At 35.0% G+C, this 16,993-nt stretch overlaps 1 protein-coding gene across 1 annotated transcript; it reads right to left on the minus strand.

Annotated features, from left to right (window-relative positions):
- Positions 1 to 4,737: 4,737 nt before the first annotated feature.
- Positions 4,738 to 15,677, minus strand: LOC149776822 (uncharacterized). Its single transcript, XM_089941540.1, has 4 exons — positions 15,487 to 15,677; positions 13,875 to 14,047; positions 12,522 to 12,641; positions 4,738 to 4,908 (listed from the first exon to the last, which is right to left on the minus strand). The coding sequence occupies exons 1-4, from the start codon at positions 15,593 to 15,595 to the stop codon at positions 4,849 to 4,851; spliced, it is 462 nt and encodes a 153-aa protein (XP_089797666.1). The 5' UTR covers positions 15,596 to 15,677; the 3' UTR covers positions 4,738 to 4,848.
- Positions 15,678 to 16,993: the final 1,316 nt, after the last annotated feature.

Raw genomic sequence — 16,993 nt, forward strand, 5'->3', positions numbered from 1 at the left:
TAAATTTATTATCGATGATTAATAGATTTCCCAAGACCGCAGTCAGAGTCGCAACAGATTCGTTTTATATTTCGAGTAAATATTTAAAATCTGTTACGAAATTTATAAGTAATGATGAACGATGGGGTTCGTGGAGAATAAAAAAAGAAATATTACACAATTACACAGAATCAGCAGATGTTCCAATGAGAGATTTTTATCGTAAGGGTAATACAATATCAGAAATGTCGAAAGCGCCGCCGGTGAGTGATCCAATAACCAGATATAAGACAGTATATCTCAATGGACCTGGTGGATGCGGCAAAACGACTCGAGCGATTAATGTTTTTAGAAATTCAGATATGATCGTGCTGACACCCACACATAGACTTGCACGCGAGATGAAACAACGGCAAGTACAATCGTGCACGTATCATAGTTTCTTTCGGTGGCGCGGGGATACATGGACTCCTGAACGAATGGGAGAAAAATATATACCTAAAATAATTATTTGGGATGAGATATGTACGGTGTCATTAGATACATTAAAAACGTTTCTTGATTAGTTGTTGACGAAAAATACCGCTATAATAATGTGTGGCGATCATGGTCAACCGCCGCCTTTTGTTGGACCATCTCCACATGATTAGTTAAAAAATTTCGTTGATTATTACGAAGAAATAGATGATGATCATAGAGCTCTCGATGCAAATTTGAAGGAATTTAAAAAATTAATCAGGTTACAATCAAATAAAATTCAGTGTGAAATAATACGCGGAGTAATCTCAGGGACCTCAGTGGGTGATTTTTTAAATTTATGGAGACCCAACGATTTGATAGTAGCAAGCAGAAAAATAATCAGAGACGATTTACAACAGCAGTTATTTCAACTACATAAAGAAAAATATTCAGAATTACCCGTACCGTTGTGCTATAGACCATCAGATACACGAAAACAGAATATTAATGTTGATATTCCAGGGCAGACTGAAAAACAGAATCTCGTATTAAATGATATCGTCGCCGTTGATATCACTGTGGTCGAAGATGCATTACGCGCTGACAAATCTCCATGGGTGTTGGGATACGCTATGACGATCCACTCGTCTCAGGGATTAACTATTTCTGACACACGAGTCTGGATTGTAGACGATCGTATCGAGTGGTCAAATTTAGTTTATTTAGCGGTATCGAGGGTCAGAAAAATATCTCAATTACGTAGAATTATAATTCCTGAAATCGATCATCGATGATGATATAATAAGAAAAAAATTAATCGGATATAAACAATCTGATAAAAAAGATAAACGCGACTTTGATCTTGATGTTGAATTTATTATTGAGTTAAAACAGCAGCAGAATAATCATTGCACAAGTTGCAATTCTATAATGTTATGGCGGTATTCGAGTAATGATTCAAGACAATTTGCCGTAGATAGAAAAGATAATAGTCGCGGTCATACACGACAAAATGTGATGCTGACCTGTCTTGAGTGTAATCGACGTAGAGGTGCCGGAGCTAGTTAAGTGATCTGGGAGGTAATTGTGTGTCCTCGGGAATTACTTGTAAGTGTTCACGTGTAAATCCACGTTGAGGAGCAGCCGAATCTAATCTGTAGATTGCAGGTCTACCTGAGGATCTTGTCACGGTGGATATTTTGTGTGTGGTAACACTCCAAATAGGATCAGTCGCTCTTTTTTTTACCACCTTCAAGTTCACCAGGCTCATATAAATATCTGACTGTGACATCACCCAATATTTTCTGTTTTTCAACATCTTTTCGTTGTGTTGGTATATTTTTTTTTGTGACCGCGCTAATGGGTTTCATGTTGGTTGTTCGTGTGATCTCGCTATTTAATGCAGCTATCACGCTTGGTAATCTTGCAACCCACTCGCGAGATCTTTTATCCTGAATAAATTCCTTCGCGTATTGATATCCAAATAACCGCTCAGCGAGTGTTCGATTAAATCGCTCAACATTTGCCTGATCACGATGAATTGCAATATGCCCTCGTCGTATTTTGGTATTATGTTGTTTCATCAGCGATGATACTGGACCAAGAAATTCCTTATCAGGATCAACCTGTAGCAGCTGTGGCCATCGCAGACCACCTCGTGGTCCACCACCTCGTTGATAAATTCGCTCAAACGCATCGGCTACTTCAGATGATGTTTTCGTCGATAACGGTTCTGCTTCTTTATATCTACTTGCAACATCAACTACGGTTAACGCGTATTTGTATGTTTTCCCACGCACAGTATCATGCGGTAAAAACAGAATATCAGCTTGATCAACTTCATTAGGAACACTAACATCGAAATACGCGTACTGAATTTGTTTCGGTGGTGGTAGATAAATTTGCCATATTGCTTGTTTAGATAACCAAGGTAAAAACGAAAATTTCCTCCTACCACACACAGAACATTTTCCACCATACGCTATTTTTTTATTTTTTGTTGTAACCGTAGCTAAATCAACAGTTGGAGTTTTAAATCTACAGCGTAAACAATATAAACTCATGATATAATATATATGGATATAATTGATTTCTCAGCGACAAGAAAACGAGAACCTGTTAAGCATCATCCTGCGCTACCGAACTCCATCAGAATGATTATCATAGGACCATCTGGATCGGGTAAGACGCAGTTATTACTTAATTTAATAATGAGATGGTTGAAATGGGATAAATTTTATTTAGTAGCACCATCCACTGATGATCAACGATGTTATGATGTACTTAAAGATTTCAGTGAAAACTCGCGATTACTGGACGAGGGTAATGATGTTATAGAGTTTATAACCGATATTGATGAAGCGCCGTCCGTAGATGTTTTAGACGGATTTATCAATAATTTAGTTGTATACGACGATGTGATGCTAGATAAACAATCAAATCCAGCCAGAATATTTTCCCGAGGTAGACATAAAAATACAGATGTGATCTATGTTACTCAACGATATACACAAATACCAAAAGTGATCAGGGACAACTGCAACATTTTAGTTGTGTTTAATGGTGTAGACACACACACGCTGCGAAATATTCATCAAACTTGGTGTGGTGGTGACATGGATATAATTAAGTTCAGAAATTTCTTCTCACGAGCGCAAGCTACTCCGCATGGATTTATAACAATAAATTTACATGATCCAAGAACAAGATATCGTGTGGGTCTTGATAAAATTTTTTAATTAATATAGCAGCAGAGAGGGGTGATGATAAAATTAAATTGATATCATTAATATAATAAACAACTGTGCGTGGTTGCGTCAAGGAACCACTAACAAATGTGATAAAAAATGTCGTGGAGAATATTGTAAAAAACATAATTATCTTATAAAGAAAAACCCTCATGTTGGTCCACGAAGTTGTGTTGGTTGTAACAACGGCGTTAGAGGATTATATCAGATTTGCAAAAATTGCGGTGGAGATCGATACAGAAGTTTAATGATATATTACAGAAAAAGAAAGAACATAAATCCAAAAATAGAAAAACCACCATCAGAACTTGAATATTACTTGAAACATAGAACAAATTCCCAGGATTCAGATGAAGATTCCCAAGATTCCCAGGATTATTCTGAATAACATAGCAGCGGGGGGGGGGGGGGGGGGCTCGTCTACAATTCTGTTTGGGACAAACAATAATCGTAGACGTGGGATTGACCTCTATGAAAGGTCACTATTTTTTTGGGTCCAAACACAAGGGTGACCACTCCCTTAAGTGGTCTGTTCGCCCTCCCTGCTGCTTCAGGTAAGTTATTTCACGTGAACATTTCAGCGTCGTTAAGTCAGTGGCAGGTCATGTAGTGCAGTGGAGATATCAGAGGCCGTCTCTGAAGGGCATACTTGCACAACAGCACATTTCGAAGGCTTTTATGTCTACCTTGCTCGCAGATACACAAGCTAAAGATGGTACAGCGAAGGGCTGAACAAATATATCACAATGCTGTACTACCTGCAATGGGAATCACTGGAATCCAGAAGGAACGAGGCACAGTTGGCTATGCTATATCAAATCGTCAACAACCTTGTGGACTTTCCTGCTGACTAATATCTGACGTTTGCTTTAAGCAGAGCTAAAGTACACCACAACAAGAAATATCGACACATACCTACCTCTTCAAACAGCTATAGGTTCCGTTTCTTTCCTCCGTACCAATGGCACTTGGATCTTCTTACCATACCCACTCGAAGAAGCTGCTAGCCAGGTATCCTTCGAGTGGGGACTATCTCAACCAACCTTTTAAACCGTAAGCCGGCTACATGTAGGACCTAATGATTCCCAAAGCTATGCCAGTTGAAGTACACTTACTTTCCCGCGGCCACAATAGCCGGACATGTCATGGGATGAAGGGACGAAAATGAAACCTGATAAAACTGTCCTGACTTCTTCCTTTACTAATTAGTATACCTTTATATCCCATTGCTCTGTTACTTCTTCTTTCTCCCGTGCAGCACGTCGTGTAATAGTCAAAGGTGACTGCAAACGACGTACCAGATAGATAGATAGATAGATATATAGATAGATAGATAGATATGTAATACAGGTTTTTTCACCTTTAAACCATCTTGATCTTGTCATAGGGTAAAATGGGGGGGGGATGCATGAATATGATTAGGCAGTGCCGACTATTATCTACAGTCCCAGTACGATTCTTCATGGGCCATATATATATATATATATATATATATATATATATATATATATATATATATTAAAAGTTATGAACTTATGGCCACCCAGAAAGCTTGAAATCATAATCTTACAATCATATACTTAAAACTGTCACCAACCATTCTCACAGTCCTTGCCGGTAAATCCCTGTTGACAGATACAGGTGTAATTGTCCGCACTGATGCTCATACACGTCCCTCCGTTCTTACATCTCGGGACACCTGGTCCAAAGATGTCACATACATCTGAAAATGAAATAGTTTAAAGATTAATGAATATAATTCTTTTATCTCCTCTTTAGCTGTTGCTTCACGGAAATATTTTATGAAAACTACAAAGATTTTCATATCATAAATCAATGTGCATCCCTTGCTCTCTGGCAACAACATCACGTTACAATTATTATTATTATTGCTATTTTTTTCTTCATGATGATGACGATGATGGTAATGGCATCGATAGTGATAATGGTGTTGATTTGCTGATACGGTTATAAATCGTTTGAATACACATTCAGTCAGACATAGCCTTTCTATTTTTTGACATGTATAAATCTACCTGTTTGCATGTACATGGTTTGGACATGTATACATCTACCTGTTTGCATGTACATGGTTTGGACATGAATACATTTTGTAAAGGTTTCCCCCACTGAACATACACTAGTGCTAATATAGGCCGCGATAGGGTAAAACAGGAATTAACATTACGTCGTAAGTTTTCATTAGTGGCCAGTCTGGGGTCAAACGGAATTTCAGATTGCACCTTCATTATGAAATATGTGTCTAGGTGTGTATAGGGTTAGGCGGAAAATGTATTGTGAATAGCTATCCACTATCCAACGCATAGCTTAACGGTTTACTATCCATCACTTAGTAATCCACTGTCCTCATCTAATATCCATTACCTTTAAGCACAAGAGTATCCGACATGCCTCATGTAGTGACCAATGCATCAAAATATACTGTCCAACACGCCTTGTATAGTGAACAATATCCTACACATAATAACCACCACAACGTGTGTAGTGACCAATAATCCATATTTATTACAAAACACACTGTGAGCAGTGACCAGTATCCTACATTTGCTTTTAAGCACTCGCCCTTTTACAGAGAAAATGGAGGAAGGGAAATCCATTGGACAGAATGCTGTCTAGTGGTTGATACCGCAGATCATCATGGCTGTGTCGGTATATTTGGTTATATTGTACCGATGTTATAAGTAGTTATAATTAAGGGTACCAACTGAAAACAACACTCAAATGGATGTGACTACAATTAATGCCAAAATTACGAAACTGTCCCGGAATTTAGCGCGCAGTGCAAACAAGGAAAAAGGAAAAAATGCGAAGCTGTCATGGGCTTGAGCTGTAACTGAGAAGAATCCGTAAACAAATATGAAAAAGGTTGGCCTAAACTAAAGTGACATTCAAACTTTCACGGACCAAAGCGAAAACTATAATAAATGAGGATGAAATAGGAGATAAGTATATCTTATGGTACGTGTTATTCTTGAATAAACAGTAACACAGAAATAGTGACAAAAACAAGCTTTTCAAAATTTAACAAATAACTCTTTTTCCTAGAAAAATTCTGTAAAAATGAAAAACAGAGAAGAACTTACCGTTTCAAGAATCAAATCTAAAAATAATCTAAGAATAATCCACGAATTATTTTACAAAAGTCCTAGTAACAAATGTTATAATAATTTCAAGTTCGAATCCTGATGGAAAATCCAAGATGGATGACGATGACGTATGCTGTAGTCAGTACTGTGCTTATCTACAGTTCCTTGTAGAAATACAAAAAATTGCACTCCCATTTTGAAAATCCAAAATAAATTTGTAAGCAATGTCTTTCCAAACTTTCTGTGCAAGCACTCCTCAAAATATTTCCAGAGAAAAAAGAATTAATCCTTTTGAAATCCAACTGATCTGAAGAAAATTATAACTCAAAATCTGGTTACAACAAAAAAAAAATTGACATCAGTATAAAAATCTCCAAACCGAGATCGCTTTCTCTAAAACAAAGGTTATATTGTATTATAAGACGCAGTTTCGAAATTCCCCCAAGTTGAGAAATCAGAAGGGGGTCACGTGATCGTGTTTATATCACGTACACAAAATATGGCCTTGATTAGACCAATACTTTTCTCTAAGAAATAAAACAATGAAAAAGTTGTTTACATCTTAAACTCAAAGCCCCATCATTACCTTGACAACAACCAATCATTTTAAAATAAAAATAGAACTTTGTTTATTAATTTTGAATCAAGGTCAGCATCCAGGCCAACACCTGGTGTTTATAAAATGAATGATTCAGGTCAACCAATTTTCTGGAAAAATATCTCCAGTGAATAAATTTACATTATAATAGCATATAATAGAATAAAAAATTTAAAACTGTCAAACAACTGTATTAAAATAAATATGAATTAAATCAGATATACGCAACACTTAGACGAAGGCTACTACTAAAATTACGACGCTGGCATGAATTTTAGCTGAGACAAAAACAAATCCAGAAAGAATATAAATAATTATGAACTAGATAAAAAAATACTAAAATTACGAAACTGTTATGAACTTTAGAGGAGTATAAAACAAAATGCGTAAAATATGTAAAAATATTGACCTAAACAAAAGGTAGAGCTAAACTTAGGAAACTGTCAGGAAGTTTAGCGGAGGCTGAAACAAGTGCGCAAAAATGTAGAAAAAATTAAGGCGTGGACTAAACTAGACTAGACTAAAATTAATGCTAAAATATATTTTAAAAACACTGTAACAGACTTTAGCAGGACTGAAACAAATCCAAGTACTATGAAAAAATTTAGTCCAACACTAAGAGCGGTACTAAAATTCCGAAACTGTCCCAGACTTTCTCAGAAACTGAAAACAAATCGGATTAAAAACAATGTAAAACATGGTTTAGATTAAAATGGTAGTAAAATTTCAAAAAATATCGCGGACTTTAGCAAGGACAGAAATAACCCGGACCAAAATTGAAAAATATTACTGAGACTAAAATTCCAAAACCAAGTCGGAATTTAGCGGAGAATAAATATTATCCAGAATTTAGCGAAGACTGAAAAATATCTAAAGTTAAAAATTGCAAAATAAAAATGACAAATATGTGATCACTGTAAATATTAATTTACAATTTAATAAGAATTTTTTAAATCTGTGCAAGATATGGATAGAGGAAATAAAATAAAAATTTCGCGGCGTTTTGAGTGACCACCCCACACATTTACTAAACAACAAAAACGCAGGCAACATATACACACACACTATCCTTTGTTTTCATTTGACCTCATCAAACGTCTGCACTTTTAAGTCCCCCATTTTGGTTGCATAGTCACGTAAACTGGCACCTACCAACAACGTTCTCCATAGAAAATTTTGAATGCACATCTCAGTTTGTGCCTATGGATATCCTAATACATCACATTATGTTAGGCATATCAACCGCACTAGACCGACTTCGTGACTTTTCCCCTTTTTGTTGAAATAAAACATTAAAATCTTCAAACATCTTTCCTATTCTTTCATAAACAAATAGATCCATCAATAAAAAGAAGCATAAACAAATGGAGACGCAAACAAGTAGAAATATGGAACGACTTTCAATTTTAATGGACTGAAATCATTCATTTGGTGACCGTTCTAGTTGAAAAGCCAATCGTTGATATAAAATTTTATGTTTCTAAAAATATTTAAAGAATACTCACTTTTAACATTCGACACAGAGTTGTGTTCCGTGACGCACACATTTCATTTTAATACACTAAGTTGAAATAACATCTGTGATCAGTTTTTGCTTTCATCCAATATCATTTTCCGTCCATCATATATCCATAGCAAGTACAATATTTGACCTTGCTAATTAAAATTGGTTTGTCAACTGTCTTTGGCACAAGCACATGCCTTCGCAAAATGTATTTGTACATACAATTTCTGGCATAATACACATGTTATGAAATTTTAATTCCGTAACTAATATTGTATCCAGAAGTTCATTGTCCGGAAATACTCTTTCAAGATGCCAATATTGGGGATACCTCACAAAATAAAATATTTATATAAAAAATCACAGTATTGTCTGTTTGTCAGAAATAATTTCCCTTTGCTAGTAATAATCATGACAGCGGTTCTTCATCAATATTCCGTCTTCCAGCATAAGCCAGGGAACTACCAGCTATGTTTTGCATTTCGTGCTATGGGGGCATTTATTTTCAAGTATAATCATCGAGAAGTAAATATTTGTATCAACGATTAGATCAGATTTTATCTTGAATATACGCAATGATGGCAAAGGTTTGTTAGGACAACACCCATAGTTACTAATAAACGCACAGGGGATGAGTATACACGCCATACCATCAATACACCGTTCTGAGTGACCAACACCCATAGTTGCTAATCAACCAAAAGGGTAGCAATGTAGACGTACACAATACGTACTAACACACTTTGTACTATCACGCAAATGGTAGGATCTAAATAGAAGTTAAACCCTTTAAACAAAACTCCATCTTCCTACTTCCTCTCTTCCCATATAACTTTCCTACGATCCTCTTATAACCAAACCTTACACTTCTACCTCCCTTATAATGCCACAACACTAGCAAGCGAACTGGAAGGAGGGAAAAGGGTATGCGCTGTCGATGAGGAGAGCTGGAAATTACTTTGTCACATTGTCAAACTAGGTCAGAAATTGGCGTTAAGCTAGGATTTTCTTGTACTGGAAGAAAGTTAAATAAGATGTAAGAGTTTTGTTACAATAGGGGTAACTTTGTACCGTTGCTAAACCTAAACTGAAACAAATGAAGTATAAACTTTCTTAAAGCGCTTATAGAAGTTTTTCGCTGTCACTTTTTTACATACCGTTCATCGATACTCTTAAGCGTTTTTCTGTAGTCTAATATCTTAAACATACAAGATTATGATCAATAGGTTGTAAAAATGTGTAAATTATTAGTTCCTGAAGTGGTGAACTAAAGGTCCAAGCATTTTAATTAGCGAAGCATGCAAAAGCGCGCGTTAACTTGTACTTTACTAAAATTCGCTCTTGCCTTCTCACTCAAGATCGCATTGACGATAAGAAACAACTAATTATACTACTGGTATACATTATGATTCAAAGATTGGATGAGTTTCAATTACATTAAACATATTTTGTTTCAAATTTGAAATATATTTTATTTGTTTCAAATTTGAAATATATTTTATATGCATATTTGTTGTATTTTGTGAAAAAATATCACGGCACAAGACTACACGTCACTTTACCTTGTTTGAAATAACAGTGAACCGCTTAATACCCAACTAGGGTACTTTGCGAGGCCTATTATTCCCTAGTAGTACATTTTGGTAGTAGTAATACAATTAATATTTAAAAAAATGTTGGCATTTGCTTTTTGTTTGTGAAAACCAATTGTGACTCTGGTACCATGAAAAGAAAATGCAGTGATGCGCAAGACTCTTTTTACAATACTTAAACTTAGAAAGTTAAAACATAAACTTTTCTAGGACGATCTTGTTGAAGATTTTTCTCTTGTTCGACCAAACCTCCCCCTGCTTCTACTGATTTCCTACGCAATTCTCATATTAGTCTGCTTTCATGATTTAAACTTTGGATAGACGGTTTGGCCCCAAACCTGTTCTCTCAATGCCCTATCAAGAAGTTACTCTCTGTCTCTCTCGTAAAATATATGCAAATTTGCCAACACCACTAATATAATCTTAGGTATAGGTAATGAGTGTTGGATAGCAAACATAGGGTATTGGTCAGTAGACACAGCGTGTTGGATAGTATAGTGTGAGGTCATGGTCTCTACACGCGGCGTGTAAAATAGTACATGTGGATGTTGGATAGTAGATAACTAGGTCTTGGTTACTACACACGAGGTATTGAGGTATACTGCGATGTATTGGATAGTAAATGGTTAGTTAAGGTGGCGGTCGACAGTTTCGTATTTTGCATAGGGTTAGAATTTTAAGGAAAAAGAATTTCCCATGATTTCTTCACTGGTTATACTGGCTATATAATAAAGCCTTTGTATATCTTAGGTGCTGTTAAAAGAACTATTAATTCCCTTTATTCTGATATATGATTGATGGGTGCAAGTTAGGTTCTAGAGTATACAGCTTGGGCTCACCTAAGATGTGCTCGTTTCAAAAAACTGCTAGCTCCGCATGGTCATTTTCACTTCCTGGACTTCAGAGGTAAATTGTAGAAAAAAGAGCCGATAACTTTTTTTGCTTTTCAGATATTTTGTACTTGGTTCATTGCACTTTCAGTAAATGCTATTGTCTAATTCAGCAAAATTCGTTTTCCCTATTTTAATAATTGCTAAAGTTAGTGTACTTTTGATTAATTCTGGTTAATTTGTCAAGCACAGGGGAGCATCCATTTTGTTGTACCGTGTGCTTAGATCATGTACAATTTCTACAAGTACAGTATCCAAAGAAATGTCAGCCACAGTACATAAAAGTAACATAATGGTATGCCAACATTATCTCCATTGTGCATGTTACAAATGCAAACAACTTCACCTTACCTACGTCACTCTCTCAAAAGTTCAAAACAACTGGTGAGCGCCCCCTAATGGTCATTACAGACAACATGTTGGATAGTATATGCAGTTATTGGTCACTTCATACGGCATGTTGACTATATTTGTAGGGTAGTGGTCACAACACACGGTGTGTTGGATGATTGTTAGGGATTGGTCACTACATACGACGTCTTGAATAGTATATGCGAGTATTGGATAGTGGATGAGTACGTCATGATCACTACACTCGACGTGTTGGATAGTATAATGTGAGGTTTTGGTCATTACATACGGCGTATTGAATAGCATAGTGTGGAATATTGATCAGCACATGTTGGTAGTATAGTGCATAGTAATGGATAGTAGAAGACTAAGTATTTCTTTGGATAGTATATCACTAATTCTGTTTACATTTTCACTCTAACAGTATATTGTTAAATATATTTAATTTGTATTGTGTTTTGGCTTTTGCCCATGATTATATGCTATATATACTTAATTTGTATTGTGTGATTAATCTTTGTCCACAGTTGAAGGTAGGAGTTTGTGCCTACTTGACTAATGTCTTTGTTTCTATAAACAACATAATAACATATTTAATTTTCGTCTATGATTGTAAATTATTGTACGACAAAAATAATTTCCCCCTAATCAAACGTACGATTACTCATTTATGACACTCTAATTTCACGCTTGTACGGTTTTCCTTGCTTCCCATTCGTATGATTTATCAGCACGCCCTTGTAAGCTAAAAATTGGTATTTAATTATACGTAATACGCAACATGACCTTTGCGCCTAACACATATAATTATTCTTATCTCGAATTACTAAATATTTATACGTAAGAATATCCCGAGAATTTCTTATCTTAAGAAATTTGTGGGACTATTTTACGGAATGAATCCATACTACCGTGAAGTCCAGCCAATATCGTTCAGTGTGAATAACGCCTGTACATAATAGCTGGCTAAGTAATCTTCTTGAGAAATATCCTCGTGACACCGTCTCGCTATAATCAAATAAGTAATCACTAAAATCTATAAAGGAAAAGTAAATACATATAGTACGTATCCTAAGTTTGTTACGTATATACATGTATAGATATATATACACGAAAATAAAAAAATGGTATATCTAATTTCATTGCATTAGGTATTACATATTTTCTAAAAGTCGTTTAACCCTTTCTAAAATGATGCCGTACCGAATTTCTCGAAAAGTAGTATTTCTCTTGCAAATATTGTTTACCCTTCAGCATACACTTAATGCGTCTCTTCACAGTCGAGACAACTTACTGGTACAATGAGTTTTGTGTGCACTGGGCACCAATGCAGCGTTCCATCAACAGTACATATCAGATGACTTGGACAAACATGAATCTCTTGTGTACAAAGGTACTTCCTGAATTCCTCTGTCTGAAAAAGATTATAATAGGTTGAAACTGTATTAGAGTAACCTATTTTTGACAAAAATGCTCACGATTTCCTCAGTCTATAAAATGATAAGAATATATGTATATGTTTGTATTGTTTTCTGACAGAGTAAGGCACGCTGTTTACAGTACACGTTTGGTAATATATCACTTTCATTGTGTACAGAATTAGAGAAAACTCATATTTCCAAAATTTTATTTAACAGAAAATAACCTTTAGTAAAATTTAGTGTGTAATGTAAAAGCTGCCATTTATCTGTTGATATTAATCGTCGATCCTTAATAAACATTTTATAGTTCACATTCCATACCTTTTTTCTTACCAGTTTAGATATTATACAAATATTTTAGTCTAACGTTTATATGAAAGAAGAACTGTACGCTCCAGAACAATTTTCATCCGTATGTCGGAACCCATAACTAAATATCAGTTAAGTAAGGCAATATCGGAATATGTGGACCAACTCAATTGACCTCTTTATTGGCCAAATTGCTAAGAATAATACACTGACATTGCAGGAAAGTATGCAAAGTTTTTAAAACGATAAAGATCCAGACTATCCGTCAAATGTGTGGGACTAGTAACAACAAAGTTTGGAGTATTTTTTTCAACAACTACCAAACCAACTCAGACTTAATACCCATGAATAGAAAAGGTGCAGCTTCTAGTGCAGTTTTTTATTCATGGAAAACATTTTAAATAGGACACGTGTCTTCCTTATTGACAACACAATCTTTGAGGTCACAGTACGAGAAATCGCCTCTTATGGAACTAGCAGCGTGGCACATATCAGAAAACGAAATCTCTTCACCCTAACATTTGGTCTCCGTATTAAACACGCCTTATTACACAAAGCACCCCATCATTGATTATACAGGTTTGCTAATCTGACAACAACATATAATAGACACGACGTTTACTCAGTATAACATCATTTTTTTGTATGCTTTTCATTCTTTCTTCTTTAATTATTTAACTCTTACTTGCAGATTCCCTATGTGATTCAAAGATATAAAAGTCCAGGTTTTCCTATAGTGTTTGTGTTTAGTCTTTGTTATGTGGCTGTAAGTAATATCTTCTCCTGACGAAGAGCTAGATTAGCTTGAAATATTGTGAAACAGTTTTTAACTTGTACCGAACAGGTAGAACTTAATATTTTAGCACCCGGATATCATTTATTCACCCAATATTTTATATATTTTTCTTATAATTTACCCGACACTCGATATGACGTATTTCACAAACTGCTTCCTGTGCTCTGTCGTAACAAAAACCAGGTGTAGTGCTACGTTCCATCCGGCTTCCACGACTTAAGAAAAAGGCTGCTTCTTTCTTATCCATTCCAATCGCATTCGACAGCTGATTGCGAATGTAATGAGCTTGAACCACTAGAGGAAAATAAATAAATAATCACAAATGAAAGTTCAAGCTTCAATAATATGAGTTTTCTTAAACGTTTATCAACCAGCAATACCACTAACTCTGTTTAATATAGACTCGGGTCACAATTATTACTTCCGGTACAGTACCTACTGGTGGAATCACACTCTATTTTTAGAGCATTTGTTCCTCTTTCATTTTGGTAGCGATACAAGGGTTAGATTTAGGCATTCTTGGTATTGATTTAAAGGTAATGGTTTATTCTTTATAATTTGAGAATTATGGTGCGGTTGTCTATGCGTATTTCGGCGAGAGTCCACAGTGAGTAATGAGTCATTGGTGCTGAACCAGAAGTGAAATCTATGATTCCTTTCACGTTCCTTTGTTTACCGTACAGCCTGTCAAAGAAATGGCGGATAACCTATGACAAGAATTCCACTGTGAATTCATCTTTGAAGGTATTTTTAACTAACATAGAATTTCTTATTTGGACACAGTGAAAAGTTCAGTACTGAGAAACAAATGTAAAAACTATATAGAAAAAATAGTTGTGACCCGACTACAAGTACCTCTTGTATGAATCTTTAACTATAGAGGATAAACTTTCCAATAGGTCACTGACATTATATTGCCTTTAGGTGCAGTCCGAACCCCACAAAGACATACTAGCATGACGAGCTGTTATCCTCGGGTGGAATAAAGGAGACATTGGTGACGTCATGTCATGTTAAGTTAACCAAAGAACATAGCTTGAAGTCGGATCCACTGCTAAGAGTATTCTCTAGCGAAGGAAAGATGTCTTTTGACTTTATGCATCTGACTTATGTATTATAAAAGAAGTGGGGGGGGGGGTGTACTTAGATTTGACTTTACTCGGCAAAGTGGCCATAAAATATATAAACATAGACGTATTGTGGTATAGATCCAAAATATAGTGGACTGGTTAGATTTCTTAAAACAATATTTTTTTTCTCGAGTAAAATTATTATCTCTTCAAATCTGTCATTTAGTCAGAAACTTTTTATTCACTAAGAATTACTGTCATTATAAATATATAACGAAAACTGTTACCTTGAGGATGTTTGTATATAGATCTATTATATTCAGCTATAATTTGATATCGGCATCTATTCATTCTCATTCCCTTTCATCCATACACGGCATTGCCCCGGAGTATTTACGTGGATATAGACAGAAAGACAAGACCTTCAACTTATAATTTCTTGTTCAAATACCAGCCTAACTCTGTCGAATGGAAGTACCATAAACGTACAGTCTTAGTAACAATGGCACTGTTGTAAAGACAAAGAGACACATACACTTTTGTATAGAATATAAATAACTCAGTGTTACTAGATTATTTTAATTTTTAAGAAACTTGTTACTTTTCACGGTCAACATTTTCTTGAGTAACACGCCTTACAGACATATACCTCGAGTTTCTTACCTTTTTGGCACAATAGCCAACTGATAATTAGGACCGTAGACAATGTTTGCATTCCCATTCCAGGCGATTGAAAAAGTCCTGCTGAGCGCGGATGTAATAACGAAGACATATGTGGTAAGAGTGATTTGACAAATATTTGGATAAAAATAAATGTATGTCTAGTTCCAGAATCTGCACAAGGAATAGGTCCTTGTAATGATTATCTTTACTCAAACCCGACAAAATTAATGCCAATATGGAACTTCCCTGTTTCATATAGGTGTGTTATCTACTGAGTATCATCCCAGGGAATGACGGTTTCGATCAACATTATCTTAGCACTGGCTGGGTCAATAAAAACAAGCGGCCACTTAAGGACACTTGCATACAAAATGTTGGATGATTCTAAAGCTAAAAACAAAACGACGTTTTTACACAGCTAACGGTTTAAGCATTCCACAGTGACTTCAACATTTATCGGTTAGTGTGCATTTTATTTAGCTCCTCCTCACTGAATATTTATTTATTTATTCCTTCATACGGGTAGTTATATACCAGAGTATGGAAAAAGTACACTGTCACTAATTCTCCATAAAAAAACATTAATGACTAGTTAATGAAATCTGCATTATTATGTTATTATTATCATAATTATGTAAGATGTATGTACAATATTATTATTATTATTATTATTATCATAATTATGTAAGATGTATGTACAATATTATGTAAAATAGTATTATTATCATAATTATGTAAGATGTATGTAGAATATTATGTAAAACAGTATTATTATCATAATTATGTAAGATGTATGTACAATATTATGTAAAACAGTATTATTATCATATTTATGTAAGAAAAAGGAAGTAAAATATGGGGCAGACTCGCTAGCACAAAAATTTGAAAATGTTGACCAACGTGAATTCTGGAAGCAATTTAAACAATTTACTACAACAACTTCCAATAAACTACCAATTTGCATTGATGGGAACCATGGTCAGAATAATATATACCACATGTGGAAAAATCATTTTGAAGACTTGCTCAATAGCGTTAAAAATGAATCGAATAAGAAACATGTGCTTTCAGCTCGTATTGAGGTAATCACATTATCTGAGATCCAAAGTGCAATAGCAAGACAAAAAAGTGGTAAATGTCCAGGATTAGATTTTTTTTTCTAAATATGTGGAACATTTTAAAATTTCAGATACTAGACTACATTTGCTATTGATGATTTTATTTGATTTTATGTTTGTGCATAACTTTATACCAGATGATTTCACAAAAGTTACAATTATACCGCTAGTAAAAAGCAACACTGGTAACCTGCCGGACAAAAGTAACTACATACCTATACCTCTTACGACTATTATTTCAAAAATATTTAAATGCATCATACTGCAAAGATGTGAAGTCACATTCTCCGATAATCATTTTCGTTTAAAAAAGCAGCATTCAACAGATTTATGCATATATGCCTGTAAGGAACTGTCAGCTATTATGTAGAACATGACAGCCCAGTGTT

Source organism: Sinohyriopsis cumingii, chromosome 18, assembly GCF_028554795.1.
Source record: "Sinohyriopsis cumingii isolate HCF-2022 chromosome 18, ASM2855479v2, whole genome shotgun sequence".
In the NCBI taxonomy this organism is placed as follows: Eukaryota; Metazoa; Mollusca; class Bivalvia; order Unionida; family Unionidae; genus Sinohyriopsis; species Sinohyriopsis cumingii.

Bases quoted from the DNA above. Each gene is read 5' to 3' on its own strand.
- LOC149776822 (XM_089941540.1), bottom strand. From the start codon at position 15,595: ATGTCTTCGTTATTACATCCGCGCTCAGCAGGACTTTTTCAATCGCCT. The intron at 12,642-13,874 runs GTAAATTATAAG...AATCTTTTTCAG, and splicing joins TACGTCATATCGAGTGTCGG to ACAGAGGAATTCAGGAAGTA. The intron at 4,909-12,521 runs GTAAGTTGTCTC...TTTCATTTTCAG, and splicing joins ACACAAAACTCATTGTACCA to ATGTATGTGACATCTTTGGA.